General features: G+C 39.8%; 1 protein-coding gene across 2 annotated transcripts in view; it reads right to left on the reverse strand.

Moving 5' to 3' along the window:
* rdx (BTB/POZ and MATH domain-containing protein rdx) overlaps positions 1 to 25,188 on the reverse strand; it is a 254,487-nt gene that overhangs the window by 168,447 nt on the left and 60,852 nt on the right. For both annotated transcript variants that reach the window (XM_083128308.1, XM_083128299.1), the window contains exon 3: positions 280 to 309. In XM_083128308.1, coding sequence (XP_082984434.1) covers positions 280 to 305 — 26 coding nt within the window. In that variant the 5' untranslated portion in view covers positions 306 to 309. The remainder of the gene's footprint in view (positions 1 to 279; positions 310 to 25,188) is intronic.

A 25,188-nucleotide genomic window follows, 5' to 3' on the forward strand; every position in this document is an offset into this window, starting at 1 on the left:
CAAAAACGCAGAGGCAACACCTTGTATGTATCAGACAGTGGCGTATTTTCTCACGTTACTTGGTTTCCCGCCAATAAACCAACTCTTTCCGCACATGTAGAAATTGCTGGCAATTTTGAAGTTGTCGGATTTCTTTTTTGTTTTACTTGCAAGCCGCATTGGTGTTTTACTTATATTATGTCTAATTAATATATAATAAATATGTACAATAAATAATTGTTGCGATAAACCAGGTCAAATTTTCAGAACACGCAACTGTAGATATATCATCCCACTTACCTTTCGCACGCAGCAGTAAACAGCATTCACCTGTGGAATAAATAAAATATATCTGGATTAGTAATCTACACTAATGTATCGTCGCCGCATTTTATGTTTATGAATCAATTCGGGATTCTAGTATACGTTATCCTGCATTCATGGACGTCCGGAAGGGGTTGGGGGCAAGGAAAATGAATGTCCACCTGAAAATTATATATTTCGCACATAATTGCATTTCAGCCACAGTAATTTGTTATTATAAATACGTTGAAGGAACATGATAATTTCAGACTGAAATAGTGTTTTTTTTTTAAGGGGACATCACTATTAAGGGGAAAAATATGCTACCGTTGACCCCCCTGGAAAAAATCCTGCGGACGTCCATGCCCGCGTTGATAAATAGCTAATTACCATCCATGAATAAGTTTTCTCTTCTAATATTGTTACAAACTCCCAACAGGCCTAATTATATTTGTACAGCTGCCACATGTCAACCTATAACTACTAGATAATACCAGGATAAACATGGGTAATTAGTCGATACACTACATAAGCATAGATAAATAATATATAGTTAGTAACTCATAGCTTAGGAGGCAAGATGTTGCAAATAATGACAATAAAAAATTCACCTTGTAAATTGAATTTAACGCTGCATTTATAACTACTTATTAATCTTGGGGACACCCTGTATTACTGTAATATTTAAATGACAAAAGCTTACATGGACAAGCCCAAGGCGTCTTCGGAATGAGCATTAGCAACGGTGTATCCACGCTTTCACATCAGTTGTGACGAAATACAGAACCTCGCATAAAGAGAATGGAAAACCATCCTTTGCCTCTCCAGATAATTTTTTTTTGTTCAGTTTTTTCAAGCTTAGTATGAAATCACTGCGCCATTATTTACGCCTTGGAAAATCAGGACATATTTACAGTCCGTTGTTGTTAGTAACGCCTTCAAGACATCTTGACTTCTATTCCAACGCCTACGTCAGTTACGTCATACACCTCGATACTTTTAAGCACTCTTAGCATGTAAAAAAAGTGAAAAGAAACGGACTTTAGCTTAGTTTACAGATCACTTAATAGGTTATTTTTTTGGTTCGGTTGTACAGGACAACACATAAGGTCAAGAGCACTAGGATCACACAGAAAAAACTGATTTGTTTGAATTGTACACTGCGTTCAGAAACTAAGCTTAATGTATTCACTATCAAACTTATGCCTAGTTAAGATCACTAGAATGTGCACTTGTTCCTCCAAAGAAATTAATATCAAAATATTTTAATGGTTTCTTTATTGAATACCAAAAAGCTGTTAGGCCCAGCTGATGAAAAGTAAAGTTCGAGATCCTTATTTATATGCGTATTATTAGTAGTGGTGGTACTCATAAGGATGTGTAAACTAAGGATGGAAAAGATTGGATTGATCTTGCCCAGGATAGGGACAGTTTGTGTTGCTGCAGCCATAAACCTTCGGGTTTAACGAGACTAGAGAGTTGGTTTGTTTGAGTTGGTGTTTTAAGTCCACTTTATGCACAGTAAGGCTAATTGGGAGTGAACCTACAGTTTAAAGTCGGATCCGAACCACTATGTGCCTCCACGGGTATCGAACTCGGGACCCCTTGATTACAAGGGGACGACGCTGCCACTGCGCCATCGGGAAGGCCAACAACACTAGAGAGTTAGTACGCATAAATTTTCGCAGGCACTGTCAACGCAAAGCTGTATTTACTATCTACTTCTTCTGTAAGTTCTGCGGTAATAAATACAACAGTAACGAAGTATCTTGCTTATTTAAGTTTGAAGTTGGTAAGTCTTTCGCGGAGGGTTGGGACCAGTGGCGGATCCTGAAGTTACAGTTGGCATGGGCGAATTTCAGTCGAATACTCCACATCACCGAGAATCAATTGTAACCTGTAAATGCACTGTTTCATGTAAACAGTGCATCGTACTGTAAAAAGGAACTAAGTTGCTTCCCTCTTCTAGAGATGAGAGGACTGTTTTGCAAAAGGAACATATGGTTATTATTGCATGTTCCGTTCACAATTCCTCCCATTGCCACGATAAACCGAACGTTCCGATGAGGAGTTAAGAGAATGCACAAAGGAAACAAAAACCTATTCTCTTAAGGGGTTTCGGGTTCGATCCCCTTTTGAGGCACATTGAATAATAATTTAATATTTATTGAAAAAAAAAATGATGTTAGATTCAGATGACAAAAACTAAATTTCCTGCGTGCATAATCTTTTTTTGGTACTGTCATTCACAGCCGTATGATCCCAATACAATCCTTTCCTTCGGCGGAAATAAATAACACTAGATTATGTAACATATGCTAAACAAGTATATTATTCATTAATTTTTGTAATTGGTCTTTGGGGAGGTGTACGGACTCCCTAGATCCCTTCCCCTAAATACGTCCTTGTCTATCAAGCACCGTAATATTTGTTCTCTTTCTGCCCTCAACACTTTTAGGGTTGAAGAACTCCTAGTGGCAGTTTCCCTCGACATAGCCCCCGTCTCTCCCAAGTGCCGAGACGCCAGATGTGTGAAGCCCATCACTTTCTCGCCCAGGAAGTGACGTCACATGTAATGGTTAGGGTTGTGGCTTCTGGCGGAAGGGAAATAAAGCGACAGAGCTCTTTTGTCCTCCCCAGGAAACAAAATGGCCGGAATTTTTAAAGAGTATCGCCCTTCCTTGGCACTTTCTCCCGAAGTGACCTGGATACGGGAGGCTAGAGCAAGGCCCATCGCATCGAGGACAAGATGGATGGCCGCGTAGGGCTTTCCCAAACCTTATACACAAGCGCTCTCCACTTATTCGACTTACGAAAGGATGTAAATATTTACTGGACGGGGACGAGGTAACCGCGTGGTTTAACTATGTAAAGGCAAAGCTTGTGAAATCCAATGACGGTTCAGGGAAAATTCCCTCGACGTTGGGAAACAAAGAATCAATTCAAAGTGTTGGGAGAAGAAGGGACATTTACTCAGCGAGGGCACCATGAAAACATTTTAGCGAAGAATTTGGAATCCTTTTTTTGGGAGGGGGGGTGAGGATTGGTTTCCATGCCCTGCTTTCTTTGAGTTTTTAAGGGCAGGAATGCTAATCGAGACTGGACCTACAGTTTAAAGTGGGTTCCGAACCACTTGTGCCTCCACCAGATATCGAACACATGTTCTGCTTTCAATTTCACATTCTAAAAAAAAAAAGTAGGATTAATTGGTTTGGTTCATTTTACTTTGCTTTCCTGACACTTTTCGCTAATCGCGAAGATGAGGATGAGTGATGATATAATGAATAGACAATCAGAAAGAACACCCATGCCGAGGCTGGGACCCCTAGAGTTGCAGCGCGCTGTGCTAGCAAGAAGCTAAGTACTCCGCTACGGACGTAGGCAACAATTTCCACAAAAATTTCAATCCTTATATCGCCTTTTAACCTACGCATGTAATAATAACGATACAATATTAATTATTGTGAATAGACCTATAAATTATATTACTGTATTAATTTAAAACTGTATATTATTACTATTATTATTTCCGAGACACTTGGATCGGGACACTTCCGCGAAATACATTTCTAGTGAAATAATTTTGGTTTTCAACTGTCTTACAGTAGTGGAGTGGATAGCGCAGCGCGCTGCGACACCAGGGATCCCGGGTTCGAATCCTGCCCTGGGCATGGATGTTCTTTGTGAGTGTCTCTTCATCAATTTCTTCATATCATCATTCATCCACTTCTTCGCGATTTGCAAAAGTGGCAGTAAGCGAAGTAAAATAAACCAAATCAATCGAACAAGATCGAAAAGTAAGTGTGTGTCTCGTCTCGAAGGGTCTGGCCTCGTATCTGTCTCGATTTTTCCAAACCCGTCTCCGTAAAATCCCCAATGGAAACTTCCCAGTCATAAATATATAAATGAAACACACTTAATCACGTATTTTTGTTAAGTATAGTGTTTCAATATTAAGCAAATGGAGACGACGTTCCATCTTACTCGTTCCCGCACAAAAAAGCAGGCGCCCCCAAATTGAGGTTGGGAGAAAACCTTCCAAAATTAGAATTGAACCGAGAGGAATGCCTCTTTGTGTCGTCACGTACACGTGCGATGATGCTGCGAGCAGGAAAAAAAAAGATGGGGGGAGCGGCGTGCCCTCAAACTAAACATACGGCGGCCGCGTACCATATGGTTCGGTGCTTCACACGGTGGGAACACACACTCGAAACGCGGTTGCACCTAAGTCTCCTCTGTCTGCTTCGTTTTCGTATCGACGCAAGCAATTTGCTTGTTTTAGCAGCAAGTTCATATATATATATATATATATATATATATATATATATATATATATATATATATATATATATATATATATATATATATACCTATATATTTATTTGTATTGATATGTAATCCTTTTCATGTTTTTATTTTTATTTTTTTCTCAATGTATACTCTTTATTCCATTGTATTAATCTCCCAGACAAGGGTCTGTTGTAAGAATGGCACTAGAGGCCGAAACACGCCCGTTCCAATAAAGGCGATTTTATTATTATTATTATTATTATACATACATACATACATGTATCATACAGAGTGGTCTAGAAATTTGGCTACCCCCACTCCTCCCTTCCCCGGTTTTAGTAGAGGCAAAATAAGCAATGACATCACTTGGAAAATACACTACGACGTCAGGAGTCCCGGGTTCGAATACCGGCCTGCATGGGTGTTGTTTTGTGTGTGTCCCTTCATCATATCATCACTCATCTTCATCTTGGCGATTAGCCAAAAGTGGCTCAAATCAATCAAACATACAAGTTAAAACTTCTGGGGAAATTTTACAACCAAACCTAGAAATGATAAAACAGACTTCCACGAGGAAGAGCGGTGTTTTTCTATTTTCCATTTTTTTAAATATAGATTCTAACGGGTCCTCCAAGTGTGGGGATTCGTGTAGGTAAAAGAAAACATGTTTCGTAACCAGAGAATAAGCTTCTAAATGGAAGTGACGTCAAAAATGGAAAAGACAAGACAAACGAAAAATGGAAATTAATTTTGACACATGGAACGTAAGAATAGTCTAAAAACTTGAAACAACATCGAAGTTAATACAACAACTTCAGAAATACGGATTAGCATAGCAGCTAAGAAACAAGGCGAAAGTATTCATTGATTGACTTGGTTTATTTTACTTCGTTTTTCTGCCATTTTTGGCTAATGCGAAAATGAGGACGAGTGTTCATGTGATAAAATTGATGGGATGGACAATTACAAAAAACGCTCTGTCCAGGGCGGAATTCCATGTACAATTTATAAAAGGCGGTCGAGTAACACCTCATTCGATAGGACTCAATCTGCGGGGGGGGGGGGGGGGGTTTGACTCTAGGGACAATGAACCAAGGACCACCTTTACCAAGAATATTAAGGTAACTGTTAGGCAGTCCGAAGCTCCTCCATTCTAATATCGAGTAAGGATTTCGTTGCCCCTGAAGTGAAGAAAACCATGACTGAGTTCGGAGATGTCTCCTTGAAAAGTCTCTGACGCCTGCAAAACTTCCTGCTATCACCTGCCCCGATCCGCTCACTTTTCCAAATGCGCTTTCCAAGGAAAGCAATGCACTTTCACCATTTCTTACTTGTGCAAAGAAAGTGTGATCGCAGAAATGTAACGATTCAAAGAGAAAGACCTTATTCGGTGCAGGAGACAGGAACAGTTGAAGGGTTCTTTGTCTATAAAACAAATTGAACTTTCAACTTTTGATGAAGCTTTCAAATACACAAACATGGCAACTAAGTGGCCTTTAAAAAAAGATCTAAAATGAAAATTACAATAGCATTCTGAAATACAGATCATACATAAAACATTCCATTTGGTATATTATATTGAAATTTCATGCAATTATTATGGTTTGTTGAAAGTTACATTCAAGATGGCATATTTCTTATATTCTTTAAAATATACATAGTGTGTCTTCATCGAACATTCATGAAACTATACAAAAATATAAACAATAATGTATAATTAAAGTACAGTAACTGTCCAAACTTAGCAACCTAAGTGGATTACGAAAGAGAGAATAATATGATGAGAGACGAATTATGTAAGCAACTTCTCCTCTGATAAAAAATATGACGGGGAGGGATTGCTGTAAATGAGGCACGTCCTCAGTATTCATATATTAACCTACTACCTTTTGTACTATGAACTCTCATTGATATGGGCAAGCGATTAGCAGATGGATACAAATGAGAAAGATAAGAAAATTAACAAATCACTTCACATTTCTTGATGTACACTTCACAAACAAGCATCCTAATCCAAGCGATGATATACTGATTTTCCTGCAAAATAGAATCTTCGGGAAAAGCCACCTACCACCCAGAAGTGCAAGGTAGTAGAGGGGAACATGGAAAACACAACACATTACACGTCGTCGTCAAGGGGTGTCGGGTTCGATAACCTTTGGGGGCACATTGTAGGTCTAATCGCGATTAGCTTATCTGCGCATAAAGTGTACTTAAACAAAAAAAAATCAAACAACGCATTAAAAAGGCAAGGAGACACTAAAATACATCCTCAGATACCGTGTGAAGGTCCGTTCTGGGTCTCTGGGTCTGTTTTGAATCAGTGTACTTACTACCTTGGCTGTCCAAAAGGGCCAGAAAACAGTCTTGAAGTACGATCTTGTCGGAAGTGACATCAAATAAGTGCAGTTCGAAAGCGCCAAGTAGACAAGTAATCGAGCACACAGCGTGGGGCACGAATCGTTGCAGGCTTGAATACTTGACTCCTGCACTCGTTGTTCATTTGTTTGAAATCGTGGAAGTCGAAGATCAGCAAGATGTTGGTTGTCGTTCTTCTAATGTGTGGAAATGTAAGTACAAGAACTTTTTAAAAAGCTATGCGATTTCTATAGTGAAAAACAAGTGTTTAAAACGCGGAAAAAACAATGTGTTCATCTACCTATCGTATTTGGTGCTGCGGTCGAAGTGCAATTCGAAAGATTTCCGTTTCCAGTTCAAGTCTTGCAACTTTCGGACACGGCGACTTCTCCACCACCTTGTAGATCGCTCGCTTACGAAAATTTGGGCACAATTTAGAAGTATTTTCATCTTTTCGGAGTAAAACTCACTACCCATGGGGGGAGGGGCTCCCCGATGGCGTAGTGGTAACGTCGTCGCCTTTTAATCAAGGGGTCCCGGGTTCGTTAACCGTTGGATGGAGAAACGTTGCACAGTGGCTCTTATCCCACTTTAGACTGTAGGTCCAGTTCTGATTAGTCTCTCTGTGCATAAAGTGGATTCAAACCCAGAATCACAAGACGTTCAGCCAAGGAAGTGGCAAACTTGACAATGTTACAATAGGACTTTCACAATTTAATAACAAACTGGTGAGGCGATTACAATACACTTTTAGTTTTCTCGCATGAGGTGGCACTTCCGCGTAGTGTGTATTTTCCAAAGTTTGGTTAGGGTTGGTTCAAAGTCCGTTTCCAAGATTGTACGGAAGTTCAAGTTAGCTCAGTTGGCACCACTGGCGTAAGGAAGTATGCGACCTTCATCTACGAACGTCAGTTCCCCCTTCTGACATATTCCAAAAGCAAACGTCCTCTAAACACCGAGGTACAATATTAGATCTTATAACCTTGACTGCCCCAGAGTATCTGACGTGTGTCGTCAAGCCACAAGGTTTGTGTATACACATCCGAGTTTTCCTCCGCTCGTAGCTCTAGATGCCCTAACACTGTTGCCATCCGTATGCATATCGATTTATACAAAATAATATTTGAAAACATAGTATAGAAAAGCAATTCCAGAGGTAACATACTGACATTTTAGAAGCAGTTTTATTTATATTTTATTGCTTTCTTATATGATTCATGAAACATACAGAATGAAAAATATTAATTGATTTCCTTTATTTCACTTCGCATTTCAGCCACTTTCGGCTAATGGCGAAGATGACAATGAATAATGATGCAATGCGGGAACACTTAGAAAGAACACCCATGTACAGGTTTGGATTCGAACCCGGGACCACTGGCGTCGTACCGCGCTGTGCTAACCACTTCGCCACGGAATTCTGGTCATGTAAATATGTTCGAAAAATACATAGAATATTAAATGAAGAAAGAAGATGATAATAACAATTATAAAATGAATGTTTATATTTTTTCGATTTTACAGAGCCAGAAATAACTAGCATGACTATACTTATAGCAGGCACGTAGCCAGGTGGAGGGGTAAGGGGGCTGAAGGCCCCCCCGAATTCCTATAAATATCTAATTTAAATAATGTACAGTGGTAATTAATTTTACATCCTTAGCAGGATTAAACATTGCATCGAGAAAAGTTTAGTGTATAAGAGAGGAAGCAGGTTACATTCTACCATTTAATCCAAGGAACAAATGGATTCACAGCTCTCAAAATGTATCTATAGTTTTCTTTGTAAGAGGTCACACAATATAAACTGTATGAGCAAAATTTGGCCCTAACTTTTAAAGCCTTTTTTTAACGGAATGTGTAATAGTTAGTACCAAAATTCAATAACTATGATTTTCAGTACAGTAACTACAAAATGTAAGAAAAATAATGGACAACAGTTGCGTTGGATATTCACTCGTACAGTGGATTGAGTAACAAAGTCCCTCCATTGATATAATAATAATAATAATAACAATAAATTTGCATTAAAATTGGTTGTTTTAATAACTTAAAAGTTATTATTGCAAAATGACAATTATAACCGTGGTGGTAATTATTATTGTCATTATTATTTCTACTAATCAAGTTTTATCAGTGGCCTGAACTATCAGTGATAGACTGAACCAACAGTTTAGGGATCCGAACCCTTGTGTTTCCATCAGGTATCGAACCAGTCTCCTTGATTACAAGGCAATGACGTTAACACGACGCTAACGTGTGTCAAATAGAAACATTTAGGGCCAATTATAGAGACATTTGAGGACTAAAAGTGGTATACGTTGTAAGTGCCAAAAGCGAAAGTGTTGGGGAATCGCATCGTTCCGCACATCAGCCCGTAAGACCTCTTTACACGCCCTTTGAACTACTTAGAGGGCTACCAGCCACATTTCACGTTTACTACATTATCAAGCATGCCACATTTCACAGTTTAACGTGGGAAACGGTGTTTGAATTATTGTGGCACTTACAGCGTTTACCAATTTTAGTCTTCATTTCACTATATAATCACGGGGCCCTTGAAATTTGATTCCCAGCGTGGGCAGACCCAGAACTAAAATGAAATCAAGCCATTAATTGTTTAAGAATGTATCAAATGAAATATTGTGCGGCCTTATTGTAACCCTATTAAGGTAATAAAAATTAATAATAATAATAAAATAAAAAACTCCAGTCCCGATCAGATTATCTCAGTTTCAGTCCCATTATGCACAGATAGATCGTAACTGGGATCCCAACCACTATGTGCCTCTGACGGGTAACGAACTTGTGGCCCCTTGATTAGAATGTGATGACGTTAACAGGCTATCTGAGCAAAAGAATCCGACCGAAGGGACGTTACGAAAGGAGGAGTAGTTGGCAACCCTGCGTGTTCATACCAGGAAGGAAGCTCGGGAGATCTGAAGGCCGATCCACATTTCCCCCTATTTTTCAATCACGTGAAAAACACGGCGGAGCAAAATTGTGCACAAGAGATAAATTGCCTGAATGACAAGGTCCCTGTTATTCCAATCCCAATGCCACGGAGTGGTGCGACAGCTTTGTAAACAGAGCAGTGGGCATTAGGATAACAACTAGATATTACGGGCGAAGGTTGGTGTTCACGTCTGCTTTATGGCCAAATCCGGATAATATTTTATCCGTACATCGGATAATTTTCTCTCCGGATTTCAAATATACGGGTATCGGATATTCTGATATCCGGATTATAAAAGTAAACTAACTCTCTAGCCTTCTTAAACTCAAAAGTTTATGGCTGCAGCAACACAAGCCTTCCATCTGCCCGTATCCTGGGAAAGTTCTTCCAAGCTTTTCTTTAGGTCCATCTGAACATTATCTCTCCATCTTACTCTTGGCTTTCCTACAGGTCTCTTACCACCAAGTTTCCCAACAAGAATCGTGTAAAATCTTCTCTCCTCTCCCATCCGAAATGTCCTGGTATTCGAATATCTGCATTATCAGGACATTTTGTGGTATATCCGTTTCACGGGCTATCCACATATTCTTTCACTCGTCAATTTTGTATTTCACTGTAAGGATTTTCTACAAATCCTTCATCAAATCTGTACTATCCGAATACCCGAGTTACCCGTTACATCCGAAACGAATATCAGATAATTTGAAATCCGGATTTTGTAGTCATCCCTGCTTTATACACGGTTAATCGGTATTGTATTTAACGTTTTAAAGAGCCTGAAGCATAATTTGTTAGTAACTACTTACAAGTAACAGTTACTTTCTCCCCTAGGAATTCTAACTTTTACTAACTACTTTTAAAAGTAAATAACTGTAACTGTAATAGAGTTACTTCTTGCAATTGAAGTAACATTATCAACAGTTACTTCACGACAATGAAATTAAGAACTTGAAAATTTGGCATGTCTGTTTTCGCCTGTCTTCTCTGGATGCTAAGGTGAAAGGGTTTTCGTTGAATCGCAATAAGGAAAGCAAACCAGGCCAAATTAAAAACATCCACGCTTATTTTGCAATTGAATATTAGTTTCGTGCGAAAACAAGTCCCATATTTCCCGGACATACGATCATATTGTGAAACTACCGTTTAACTTTGAGAAAATATATAGTTTCCATGACTTATGCCCCAGCACTCGTATTTCTCCAATTACACAACACATCATCCACACCATGATATTCTTATGAAGTACATGGTGGGGCAAAAACAATCATAGTACCTAGGATTTCAACCTGGGAACTCCAGAAATCATGAGGAAGCGTGTGCGATCAACCACCCACTTACCACTGTCACTTGCATGTACAACTTTACCGAGCGTTAAGTAACAATAACTACATACATCCTGGTTTTCGGTTAACGGTAAAAATTTATTTCACAGATGACGCTTTCACAAATCTCTTCCTGATTTCAAACCCATGAACAGCTTTCTTCGCTTGTGTTGCTTATGACCAGAAACGCTAGATATTTCTTCTTTTCATCATTTCGAAATATTCGCTAAAACTTTCCATTTTCCAACAGCATTTTCCTTACAGTTACTTAGCCTGACGAAAACTTTATGCAAAACACATGGCAATTGCATTGTTTTCATATTCTGCCATATAAATCACATATACAAGTATATATATTCTGACACAGTACAGCAAGTACACATACAGAAACATTAATGGGTAGTGCCCTGGTGCCTTTAAGATAAATCAGGGCATCCTATTCGCGGAATTTTACGGTCCCCCCCTTTTCTTTCTTTCTTTTATTTCATAGTTCATTACAATACAATGATACTACGTACAAAAGCAAATACAATATATTTGATCAGATATTTAGGTAACCAGAACAATATACCGACTATTGTTAGTAGTTGGGAGTTGATAGTGGATAAGAGTATGAAATGATGGTATATCAAATGTTGGATAGTGATCTAGGAGAAAAAGAAGAGAGAGAGAAAAATTCAAGTTAGCTAAAGAAGGAATTAAGACAGTGAATCTACTGGAAGCCAGTAAGAAAGAGAGAAAGCAAATAATAAATGAATGTGGATTTGAGTTTTAAGTCCAATTTTATGCACAGATAGACTAATCGGGACTGGACCTGCAGTTTAATACCACTATGCCATCGGGAACGCCAAATAATAAATGGATCCATAGTTTTAAAAGTTGCAACAATTAGAGTTTTATTTGACTGGTCACACAACAAAAACTTCCTGAGTAAAATTTCCCATAATTTTTAAAGTTTGTTTTTTAGACAGAGCTGTACAGAATAACTGCGTAAAATGTTAAAATGATAAAGTTGTGCTCGATGTTCCCTCAACTGGTGAATCGAGTGGAATACAATTTTTCATTTTTACAATTTATGAAAGTTATAATCGTGTAACAATAATAACAACAATCTCATTATACGTATATACTTTAATACAAATTGTTACCAATGATTGTTAGTGAAGGTCCTCAGTTCGACTCCTGGTTAAGGTAAATCCACTGCTTTGGACAACACTTAAAACTACCGGTTCAGACCCAATTAATCCCTCAGTGTGTTCCAGGTTCGAATCTCGGCCTGGGTGTCCTTTGTGAGTGTCTCCGTCAAATTCTTCCTACCGTCAGTCATCCTCATATTGACCAAAAGTGGAAGAAAAGCTAAGTAAAATAAACCAAATGATCAACCAATTATTCCCTGTGTATGAGGGGCCTCTCCGATGGCGTAGTGGTTAACATTGTTGCCTCGTAATCAAGGGGTCTCGGGTTCGGAACTCGGTGGAGGCACAAAGTGGTTCGCATCCCTTAAACTTCATGCGCAGTCCCAATTATCCTACGTGTGCATAAGGTGGACTTAAAACTCAATTCCTGTGCATAAAGGCGACATTAGAAACTATCTCTCCCAATGTTTTCACCGCTGCAAGACAGAATCATGGCCTACTTCCTTCATCCGCCCGGCACTTCAGCAGGGGGCACACACACACACACACACACACACACGACAGCTCTTGTGTCCTATTCGTGCAGAAAGTCGTTAAGCCTCACCGCCAAGGACAAATGATCGATAACAATTAGCAATAAAGCACACACACTTGCGAGCGCAAACAGGATAATACGTGAAGGTCAGACTTTTTACTATGGGTTACGCAACTGTGTCTGACGTTATCGCAGCCAGCTTACGGAAAGATAATAGAAAGGAAGTACACAGGGCAAATGGTGGGGAGAGGGGGATTGATACGTTCCGATTAGGCGGTAATACGATAAGGCACGTACCAAAATGTGACCCAATCAATTGACCTCAAGTGTATTGAATTGGGTACAACCAGGGCCGGCCCTAGGTGGGTCCGGGGCTTTAAAGCGCAGGTCTCAATCAGTAGGTAAAGGATTTTAAGGTGAAAAAATTATGGTCGAGAAAATGGGGGGGGGGGGAAGGTGCAAAAAAAACCTGCTGATAAAATACATTTATTCAATGCTCTCTTTTTCTGCGCCTTCTGTATCTCGTAATTCATGCAGACCGCATAGAGAATTGTGGATCTGGCAAATAGGTCTTGTTGCAGTTTGTGTTTTCTCTCGCGAGACATATTGGGGCTGCAGTGATTGTATTATACCATTTTATAACTTTCGTTCTGCTCTACAAAATGAGACCATATGATTATATGAATCTGCTCAAGAAGAGTGAAAATCATTTATTTTTCTGGCCAATGTTTTAACAAAACATGAAAAAAAAGGGAAAAAAAAGGTGCTGAAGCATGAAAGAGGGGTAAAAAGGTGATAAATGTGCTAATCTCAGGAAAATGTGTAACAAAGTATGTTCATTCAACTTGATTTCATGTCCTAAAATACATATCTCAAACGATCGGTATGAAAACAGCTATATTTTTGAAAAGGTGCTGCACCTTACATAAAATCAGATATAAACATTATTACATTTAATTAATAGCCTATATTTCGTATTGCAGTTGAAGATTAAAACTGAAAATTATGCAAAGCTACTCAAAGTTTCTGCTGCGCACCGTGGCGCAAGCTTCGGGCTCGTGCTACAGGACGTGAGCAGGTTCGAGTCTCCTAGGGCCGGCCCCCGTGACAGAGTGGATAGCACATCGCGCTACGACGCCAGGGGTCCCGGGTTCGAATCCTGGCCCGAGCATGGATGTTTGTGAGCATCCGTTCATCAATTTCATCATATCATCACTCATCTTCGCAAATTAGCCAAAAGTGGCACAAGAAGCGAAGTAAAATAAAGCAATTCAATCAATCGAGTCACCTGGGGGAAGCTCAACAACCGGTGGCCACGCACCATCGCCAGGAAATTGGGAAGCTACAAATGAGTAGCGTAACCTGGTCATGGAAAACTACAATTACTGGGGGTTCGTCGCACTAACCACACGTCATCCCGTAACTTGGATAATCTCTCGCCTCAGCAGATGGAAGCGAGGCCGGCAGGTAGGCCTTGGCGGGTTGTTACGCCACGGGTTATTATTATTATTATTATTATTATGTACTACTTTGCTGACGTCATTTTACCGTGCAAAGTATGCGAGAAGTTTTTTTTTTTTTTTTTTTTTTAAGGGGTGACCTTCTGGTAAGGCACCCAAAAGTCAACCTCACTTCCCCGCTAACTGATTCTCTCAGGCAAACAAGGATATGGTGCCTGGACCCACGGCCAGGATCCTCTGTGAAGTCGTTTTATCCTGTGTTTGTCCTTGTCTGTCCTGAATGCCTCTGCTCTTAACAGGTAAGGAGATTTTGTCCACGAAAACAGTGGTTTTAGTTCTTGATAAGTAATGAACGAATGAGCTTTAAAAACTGAGTGAAGAAATTTTATTTTCTTGTTTTCGTTAAGGGGCTTACTCCCTTGTTGTTTGACGGGCAAAACGAGTCTAGCTATGTGCTGATACGACCGTAATATAAAAATCAATCACAACTTGTTCTATACCACTATACTCTCGCGTCAAAACGACAAAGATTGATAAAATGATGGGGAAGTAGATGCGTACAAGAGCAGCAGTGTCCAACGAGCTTCCTCATGGGGAAATCCACGTAGAGAAACATTTGGGGAAGTTCCTGTGTGTAACAACACCTTCTAACTAACCAACTCGCTAGCCTTCTTCAACCCGAATGTTCATGGCTGCAGCAACACAAGCCTTCCCTCTGTCCCTATCCTGGGCAAGATCTATATCATCTTTTCCATCCCTACCAATTTCCTTTAGGTCCATCTTAACGTTATCCCTCCATCTTTGTCTTGGCCTTCCTACAGGTCTCTTACCATCAGGTTTTCCAACAAGAATCCTGCAAACTCTTCTCTCCTCTCCCATTCGTGCCAACCATCTAAGCATTCTTGATCTGTGCAACAGCCCCTTCAGCGCAGGGAAATTTTATTTGAATTTGGTGGTTAACCAAGGCATAACCTCATTGACGGAGGCTGTACGTAAAAGAGGAATCGTTAAAAAAAAAAATCGGAATGACGACCTGATTACGTAACTAACACGTAATCTGTGCTCAAAGAGCTTACCTCTCCATCTTAGCGCTTCCCACTGCAACGCAGAAAACGTGAGGGTACTTCCAAATGCGATGGATTTAGGTCTAATCTGCGAGCCAGTACACACACACACACACACGCACCTGAGCTCACAGCTGCAGTCACGGTAAAGTACACGATAGGCGAGCAGGAAGAGCGTATCAGTGACCTTCCGTGTTGTTACGTAAGAGCCTTGCCACTCTCCATTTCAGAGTACGTTCAGAGGAGAAAGGGATTTTCGCTGCCTTGTGTCCGGTTCCTACGCCCAGCTGCACGTAAGAACGATATTTGCAGTGGTGATCGTCAAAATGCAGGAAATAGTACCATTATGCAATGGCGTTTCTGTCATATTCCAATATGTGCAATATCTCACCACTACTCGATACCCGGTGGAAACACTCCGATCCACATTAAACTGTGGGCTCAGTCGTGATTAGCTTACCTGTTTAAAAATATGGACTTACCTCAAATCAGACACCACTTAATAATTCCATGAATATCATTGACAATGATTGTACACTAGCACGCAATGTTAATTGGACATGATCCATTGTCTACTGCTTAAACTTTTACTTATTTTATCATTACGTTTCCAGAGTAATTGAAAATAAAAACCTTAGAAAAATATTTGGACCTAAGAGGAATGAGAAGACGCGTGAGTGGAGAATGTTACATAATTTGTATTCATGTCCGGATATTATTAGAACAATTAAATCAAGAAGACTTAGGAAATCGATAAGAATGGAAAAGATTGGATTGATCTTGCTTGCCCAGGCCAGGGACAGACGGAAGGCTTGTGTCACTGCATCCATAAACCTTCGGGTTTAACAAGGCCAGTGATGAGGTTCGAACCTACGACGGACCTGTGATTTACTACAAACCCAGTGCGCGAACCAACCTCTCCACCACTATTATAGATTTTGTAATGGCGCTGACCATTAAAATGACGAGGCCATGAAGAAAGGTATTCAAATTTATTATTAATGAAGGTTGGGCTCCACGTACGCATATGCACGCACGTTAACAATATTTGATCGATACCGCCAAGGCTGGAAGGGAGCAGCGCGGGGGGTAAGCGGGGGCCCGTAATCTGAAATCCCCTTCACCTACTTTGCGGAATCGACTCAAATCTTCCTCCTGGAGAGGGCGCAACCTGCTCAAAAGTTCTGTACGCGACCTATTTTGGCGGGGGCTGAATGGGGTCATGCTTTATGTGTGTGTTTCGCTTTATTCGAGTTCTGTGGAGGGCGAATGCCTCGCTTGCTCCACTTCGCTGTTATTGGCCGGGAGGACAGGCAATTTGTGCTTCAGGAGCTCCCTGACTAGATTATTCATCTGGTTTTAAAGTTCACATATTGTAGGTAACAATGCAACCCTGACAAGAATCGACGCGCAATTTTGTTTTGAAGGGAAGATCTTGCTTGGCCCGATTAAGCGTCCCAGTTTTCGTAAGTAAGTCCTGTCTACCAGGAAAACGCTTACTGAGACACCCAAGTCCAGGTTCCTCCAAAGCAATTCTTAAAAGCTTCCGAAATGAAAATTTGCAAAAATTATTCTAATCAACGGGACTCGTGTTCGATCACTGGTGAAGGCGCATGATGGATCGGATAACTTTTAACACTGTAAGTCCAATCTGAATTTGCCTATCTGTGCATACCTACATGGACTTAAAAAAAAAACAAGCTTTGGAAAAAATATTCTTATGCGAAGCAGATATCAGAAATAAATTTTAGTACCGTCATTGCTTATCAGTGCTCGAAGTTAGAGGGGATGGAATGGTATCCCGCAGCTAGCAAAATTTTCGCCAAGCACCTCCTCAGCTCTCTCATTGTCACCATGTTAAACCATAGTAACATGCCTCCATCTAACCACAACGCTCGATAAGTTCCAGCTAACATTTTCCACTTTTAAGGTGCTGGTTTATATGGAATAAATATATTTACTCACTCCCTCACTCTCTCGCATTAATAAACCCGAAGGTTTATGGCAACACAAGCCTTCCATCTGTCCCTATCCTGAGCAAGATCAATCCAATCTTTTCCCTCGTTACTGCCTTGTAATCAAGGGGTCCCGGATTCGATACCCGGTGGAGGCACATAGTGGTTCGGATCCCACTTTAAACTGTAGGTCCAGTCCCGATTAGCCTTACTGTGCATAAAGTGGACTTAAAACACCAAATCAATCAATCAATCAATTTTCCCTCCTTACCGATTTTCTTTAGGTCCATCTCAACGTTATCCCTCCATCTTCGTCTTGGCCTTCCTACAGGTCTCTTACCATCAGGTTTCCCAACAAGAATCCTGAAAACATTTCTTTCCATAAATATAAGAAAGTTTATTTTTCTTGTACTTATAAAATCTTTAATTACGTGGAGCTCGGAGAGGGGGAGCTGATGACGGTAAAGCTCCTCCCGAAAATTTGAGCAAATCAAAATTTTACATTGAAAGCAATAAAAGAACTAGGGAAAAAACAAAATACTAAATGCAAAGCAACCTTAAAATAACCCTGATTACCGTTAAAAATAGTAATTATAAAATAGCTATTTTTAGAACGCAGATATGTAATATAGAATTCCAGCCCCACTGTGAAAACTCCTCCATACGTCAGTGTATGTATGTATGTGTGTGTAATATGGGGATTGTAATCCGCAACCTCTATTCCATATAACAAAACCTTTTACCGACAAGGATTATAAGAACGAGTTTCCCAACCATCAAACCAAACAATGAGGATATTTGGCGACGACAACAATGGTGACAAAAGACGGTCGTGAAAGGACGATGGCCGGGTGAGATACTCCGAAACGCCTGTTGAGAAAGCCAGCCAGCACTCAGGGAGCGAGAGGTGAGACCTACCACGTATTATATTAAACAATTCCGAGCGAGAGAGAAAGCGAAAAATCCATGACCCACAAACTGTTTTTCTTTTTTTTACCAAGAGGAACGTCAGAGTAGGGTTATTGAAACTGGCGTTAAATATGGGACAGCTACACCTTTCTTTCTCCAAGGGTTAAGTTTACTCCGATGTAGGGCAAGGAGAGGGGAAAAGTTTCACCCACAACTCTTAAAGGTCAGGATATTTGTCTGCGTTCATTGATAACAATGCATTAAACAAACGGACTGGAACGTCAGGTAACAAAGGAGTCGGTATGAAACACTTTCATTTCACGTTACTTTCGAAACCCAGTACCATGTAGGGCTGTATTTAGAAGGGTTAACGTCGGGGTGGAACCTTTTAATCAAGAAGACTTACGCCCGTTTTAGACGAAAGCATTTTCCTTAGCATTTTTCTTAACATTTGTACCATGACCAAAATGCTACCGTGTAAAGTGAAAAATCTTATGGCATGGCATATTTCATGGCATTTCTCAAGGATAGAACCCGTCCTATTTCCGTAGCATAACCAATCAGAAGCGACCTCTAGGTAGGCTCACCATATTTTTTTGGGTCCAACCCAGGGCATATTCGCAATCAAGTCGTTACTGCTGAATTTCATGTTGTTTTTTTTTACAAAAATAAATTGAAATTACTTAAAAACCTTAACATTTTATTGGAACATTAAACCATAAATTGTACAAGAAAAAATATTAACATTATTATCTAAAATCAATCGATTAATTTTCAAATGTTTCATTGAATAATACATTTTCTGATGTTTAGGAAGCCTCTCTGTTCTAGGTAGCATTATCTGTTAGTTGATTCAGTTGTACTTTTCACAAGACATGACTTTAATAGAAATGGCTTGTTTGTTTTAATAACATCATAAAATTCACAACATGAAAGTTCTGAATTATTTTTAACATTCGGCAGATGTTTAACAGTGGATACTAGAAGTCTATCTCTTTCTGCAGATCAAATATTCCCCATAATTGAAAATATTCTTTCAGCTGGAGCAAATGTTCCAGGCAAAGACATAGCAAACTCAACCATTTTAGAAATGTTGGTACATGAAATATCAGTCTTTTGAAACACCTTAAAAATTGCTTGCCACTTCTCTTCAATAGTATCTGGTACTTCTTCAGAGCTTGAACCTGCAGGATTTGAATTACCTTGTCATAAATTCTGGTGGTGACTATTCAATACCAGTAGCTATTTTCATGTTCAGATTCTCAAAACCCCAGACATTTTTCAATCCCGGACATCACCCCGGACAGCACTAAAAAAACAGGACTGTCCGGGCTAATCCCGGTCACTAGTCACTAGGTCACAAGTGAAGTTGTAATGGCGGCCGCGTGAGATGCAAACAATGTATAACTTCAAATTTTAAGAAGCCGATAAGTAATGAACCGAGAGGGATAACGTTTCGTATAAAACATTATTAGGTATAAAACAATGGCGCTGCTTAAATACATACTTTACAACGTTTACTGTACACGCATGGAAGAATACTTTAGATGTTTCAATTGTAAACACCGTGCACTCAGCATAAATGTGTAACTCAACGTGCCTTTCATGCTGTATATTATACATTGTAATCACAAAAGGTAAACGAAAAGTTATATGAAATGCTTCCGTGAAAAGTATACTATCTGCTATGAGATTTTTGGAAGAATTTACATGGCATTTATGCTAGAAAAAATGTTAAAGGAAATGCTATCGTTTAAAGCCGCTTTAGGTGGGCAGGCCATGCGGCACGAATGGGAGAGGAGAGAAGAGTTCTTGTTGGGAAACCTGATGGTAAGAAACCTGTAGGAAGGCCAAGACGAAAATGGAGGGACACCATTGAGGTGGACCTGAAGGAAATCGGTAAGGATGGAAAAGATTGGATTGATCTTGCCCAGGATAGGGACAGATGGAAGGCTTGTGTTGCTGCAGCCACAAACCTTGGGGTTAAGGCGGCTAGAGAGTTAGTTAGTTATTTACTAAAGGCGATATACGGTCCCATTTCCGAATTAATAAATCAATGTTACTTTCAAAGCCTTGTGTACAGGATTAGCATGAATATGTTAAGAAGATGTAGCAGTACAAGTACTTAAAGCATATAGAATAATTTCGGTTTTAGAGCTAGCATCTGAAATTAGGTAATTTGTACTATGGAAGTTTCTTCTTTTTAAAAGGGAAAGCTGCAAAGTAGTTAGCACGGCGAGCTACGACGCCAGGGATCCCGGGTTCGAATCCCGGCCTCAGCATGGCTGTTCTTTGCGAGTGTTCCTTCATCAATTTAATCACATCACCACTCATCCTCATCTTTGCAATTATCCAAAAGTGGCAGAAAAGCGACGCTAAATACCAAAAATCGAATCCAGTCATTTTGAGTACTCATCCTAACCACCCTGAAAAAAATGCAGTTCCCAATATGTTCTCAGTGGTCGACGTTTGAGGGCCTTCCGAAAAGATTGACTCTTCAATTTTAGGTCAAATGGTATAACCTCACTTCATGCCGACACTGTACACTCGGTAATATAATTAAGCCTTGTTTCCATATTAAAAACACTAAGATGCTGACCAAGGTAGTTTATATAAAGATTTAAAAACACTTTACATGTAACGTTTCAACCCTGTATTAGGGCCTTCTTCAGACTAAGAACTTGAGTTTAGTTCTTAGTCTGAGGAAGACCCTGATACATTGTTGGTTAAAATGTTACATGTAAAGTGTTTTTAAATCTTCATATAAACTGCCTTGGTCAACACCTTAGTGTTTTTGTATACCCGGGTATGCTGCGTGAATCGTGTGGGGATATGCACGTATCTAAAAGACATTGAGATTGCTCCCAGCAGCACCGTTTTTCTCGCCACTGCACCGCCTGGGAAAGTGCTCAAACGGGTTACCTTCCGCTGTAGCAGGTAACAATGAGGAACTGGTGCGTTCACGAGGTTGCTGACCTTGCATTCGACTCTTGCCGTTTCCTTCCACATCGCAGTTTCCGTGTTCATATCTCGTTACTCACACTTTACGGTATACATGTGGCTCTGAACTATATTTTTACACTTTATTCCGCTCAACTTGTATTCATTTATAGGTATTAATTAATATGCTGAATTTGGTTTGGTTTTTAGTCCACTTTGTGCACAGAAAGGCTAATCGGGACTGCACCTAAAGTAGGATCCGAATCTAACCTAACGTACTGAACTCATTAATATATTGAAGTGGCATATTATTCTAAAAATTAAAAATGTAAAGTTCCCCGTGCATATAGCACCGTGCCATGAAGGCACATTAGAGAATGTGGGGGTAAGGCCGTTTCCAATTCTAAAAATTACAAGTTCTTTTTTTATTCCTCATATTTTGTTGCTGATACAACCACAACAATGAACTGTAATTTGTACAAGTGGCAAAGCATCAACAATTTCATCAGTCCACAACTTCGGGGTAAAATTGGATGGCATTTTCGGAGAGCACTCAAATATAAACCTGTTTTCCAGTTGTACACCTTGAAAACTACGTTCTTGCAAGCAAACGAAGCTCTGGTGACTGGACATACGACAAATATAATTCTCTGTGTGGTTTGTGTCTTCTTCACGTGTTTTCTGATAGTCCCTTCATCTCTCCCATCTGATTATCACGTTGTTGGGTAGAAAGTAGATTGATTCATTGTTTATTTTACTTTGCTTTTCTGCCACTTTTGTCTAATCGCGAAGATGAGGATGAGTAATGATATGATGAAGGGACATTCACAAAGAACACCAATGCCCAGGCCGGGATTCGAACCCGGAATCCCTGGTGTTGTAACACGAGGAAAAAATAGAGACTCCTTTCGGTGCACATTGCAATGGACTGACTGTAATTGTCACTAAAATCGATCATTGAACTTAAACATTCGGTATAGTCTCCTCGATAGGTTAACAGGATTGCACAAACAAAACGCATAATGCCACCTACATCTGAACATACGTAAATGACATGAATTAATATCTATGTAATGGGTGATCAAAGAATGGAAAGCCTTCCATTTGAACAAAGCACAGCTGCTGTTAACATGCGTGTGCGTGAAGCCTGTTGTTGCTTTGTATAAGTATGACAAATAGGTGGGACCCAGCGACGATGGAGGAGCGTGTACAGAGTTGCCAACTGCAGCTGCAAGAAGCTAGATCTGGTGGATTTCTAATGGAAAATGAAAGCAGGCTTATCTAGCTACTTTGTCGGATAAGTGGATGATTACAGTACGTCTTGACATCGATTTACAAGCGTTTGTAAGCCAAATGGGCATGTTGGAACACTGGTAGACACCAGAACAAACTTTCTATTTACTGGCTTAATCCGGACGATGAAGATGAAATGGAGAACGGGACAAATGGCACATCCATGCCTTGCACACGGTTTGAAGGGACACTCACAAAGAACACCCATGCAGAGCCCGCGAGTCGAACCCGGGACCCCTGACGCCATAGCGAGGTGCTAACCACTCCGCCACGGGGATCGGATCTTATTAACACATTCCAAAATAATCACGCATAAAATATAAAAGCGATTTTTTATGTGAAATCTAGGGATGGACGATATCGCGATATATCAAGAATATATCGTCACAGACGATACATGATATTTTTTCCGTATCGTGATATCGGCGATATATCGTTTCCACAATTTATGTCGCCAAATATCGTGACGATATATCGCCGACACGATATATATCTCCAAAATATCGTGACGATATATCGCCGACACGATATATATCTCCAAAATATCGTGACGATATATCGCCGACACGATATATATATATATCTCCAAAATATCGTGATGATATATTGGCAAATATCGTGACAATATATCGCCGACACGATAAATCAGCAAAATATCGTGACGATATATCGTCTAGTTGATATCGCCTGGACAATATTTCTTTCAATATCGCGATATATTGTCTGGACGATATAACGCCCAACACCAGGAAATCTTCCTAACTCGGAAATGGTTAGAGATAAAAGCAAAATCTGTACATTGGATAGATTTAGAGTGAAAAATTGAGTAGTTCCACTTCTCTCTAAAAATAGACAATCTTGCCTTTCCCATTAAGTAATTTTCTTTCTTCTTTCAATTTTATAATAAACAAAGGGCTAAATAGTTTTGTTCTCGATAGTAACTATTGTACGATTTGCCAGTCGTCAGAGTAATGCAGCTCAAACACTAAATTAATTCGGGCATCCAAAAACTTTTTATGAATAATCTTGGAGATTTCTAATTTTCACGTAGTGGTTTAGTGATTTTTGTGTCTCAAGTGATGCCAACACTAAGCGCATGGCTGTTAAACGAGGCCAACCGCGTGTGTAGTGCGTTACGGAAGAAGACAGTGGGATCTGTTGCGGGTGGTGAAAGTTTTGAGTTCGTATGGATTTGGTGTGGCCGGCCGTATTTCGGTCTCCGCCTAGAAAGTCATTCGTTTCGACATTTGTGGGAAAAGACCCAGATTAGCAGAGCTTTCACGACCCTCGCTGGCCTTTGTCTTCAGGAGTCTCCTACCAATCACTCATTCACCGACAGTGATGTTCCTGCCCAATAAGAAGATTACCCTGCCATATACCACAAAATTCCCTTTTCTACCATACAATTCCCTCTCCACAATAATAATAATAATAATAAAGCCGCGGTGGTCTAGAAGTAGGGCATGTGCAGGTACGTATCTAGATATACATTTCGGGCGGGGGGTCCGATCAAGTGTCTCAATAATAATAATAATAATCGTATAATTAAAATTACGAATGTAAATTAATTAATATTGTATTGTTATTATTACATGAATATGTAAAAAGATGGTACAAGAATAGAGATATAACAGCACGTATTCATTATCTAGCTTATCTAAATTTGTATAAAACAACTGCTCTGGCAAGGAAATTAATGTCAAATAGATAAAGAATTGAAAATTTATTGAATAATAAAAAAAAGGAGTTAGATCGAAAAGTAAAGTTCCTGATTAATATTTTATGCATATTATCATAAGCAGTAGAGTGCATAAATCTTTGGAACAATCCTTCGAAGCTATATGATCCCAATTCCTTGCCTTCCAATAAGTTAGCGGGAAAAATAACCATCGATTATGTAACAAATATTAAACAATTATATTTTCATTATTTAATTTAGTACTTGGTAAGTCTCTCGAAGGGGAGGGGTGATCCGGACTCCCTAGACCCGGGTTCGATTCCCGGGGTGGGTGATTGTCCCCGTAGAAAGCGGTTCTCGGGCTCACCCAGCCTCAAACCAATGGATACCTGGGGGGAGGCGGCAGGAGCGTGATCCTGATCACATCACCTCCAAAATGGCCGAGATCGAGAATGTGCGGGACCCTACTCCACATCCCTTAAATATACGCACGGGGAACTTTACCTTACAAAAAGGGGGGGGGAAAGACGGGTGATTCAAAAGTCGCTTAACACCCCCTATAAAATGTAAACGAGTTAGGCTGGGTACAGTCACCTCAATTAGTACTCCGGCAGTTTGTTTCTTTAGACAGCATATTGCATTAATTACAATTCAATCTACAAGTGTATCAATATACGCTGTATAAAACACACCTTATTACTAACTTCGTTAACCGGTCTAAGGGGAACAATATTGGTGTGTTCCAAGTGGACGCCCGTCATATTGGTGGCCGCCATATTGAATTCAACTCAAAATATTTAAATGGGAAGGGGATTATGTGATATATGAAATCAGGCTAAATTTCACGTGAAATGCAATGGAGAAGGGTTTTAATCAAGGAAAAATTTATGACTGCATGATTGTAACAAATATCTCATTTTCCAGTGCCAGAATGCCCCTAACGCGTCGAGATCGTACCAAAATAACACATCCAAAATTCTTTACTTTTTCTTGACCATTTTTTTAACATT

The sequence above is a fragment of the Lepisma saccharinum genome, chromosome 1, assembly GCF_977018435.1.
Source record: "Lepisma saccharinum chromosome 1, izLepSacc3.1, whole genome shotgun sequence".
Taxonomy (NCBI): Eukaryota; Metazoa; Arthropoda; class Insecta; order Zygentoma; family Lepismatidae; genus Lepisma; species Lepisma saccharinum.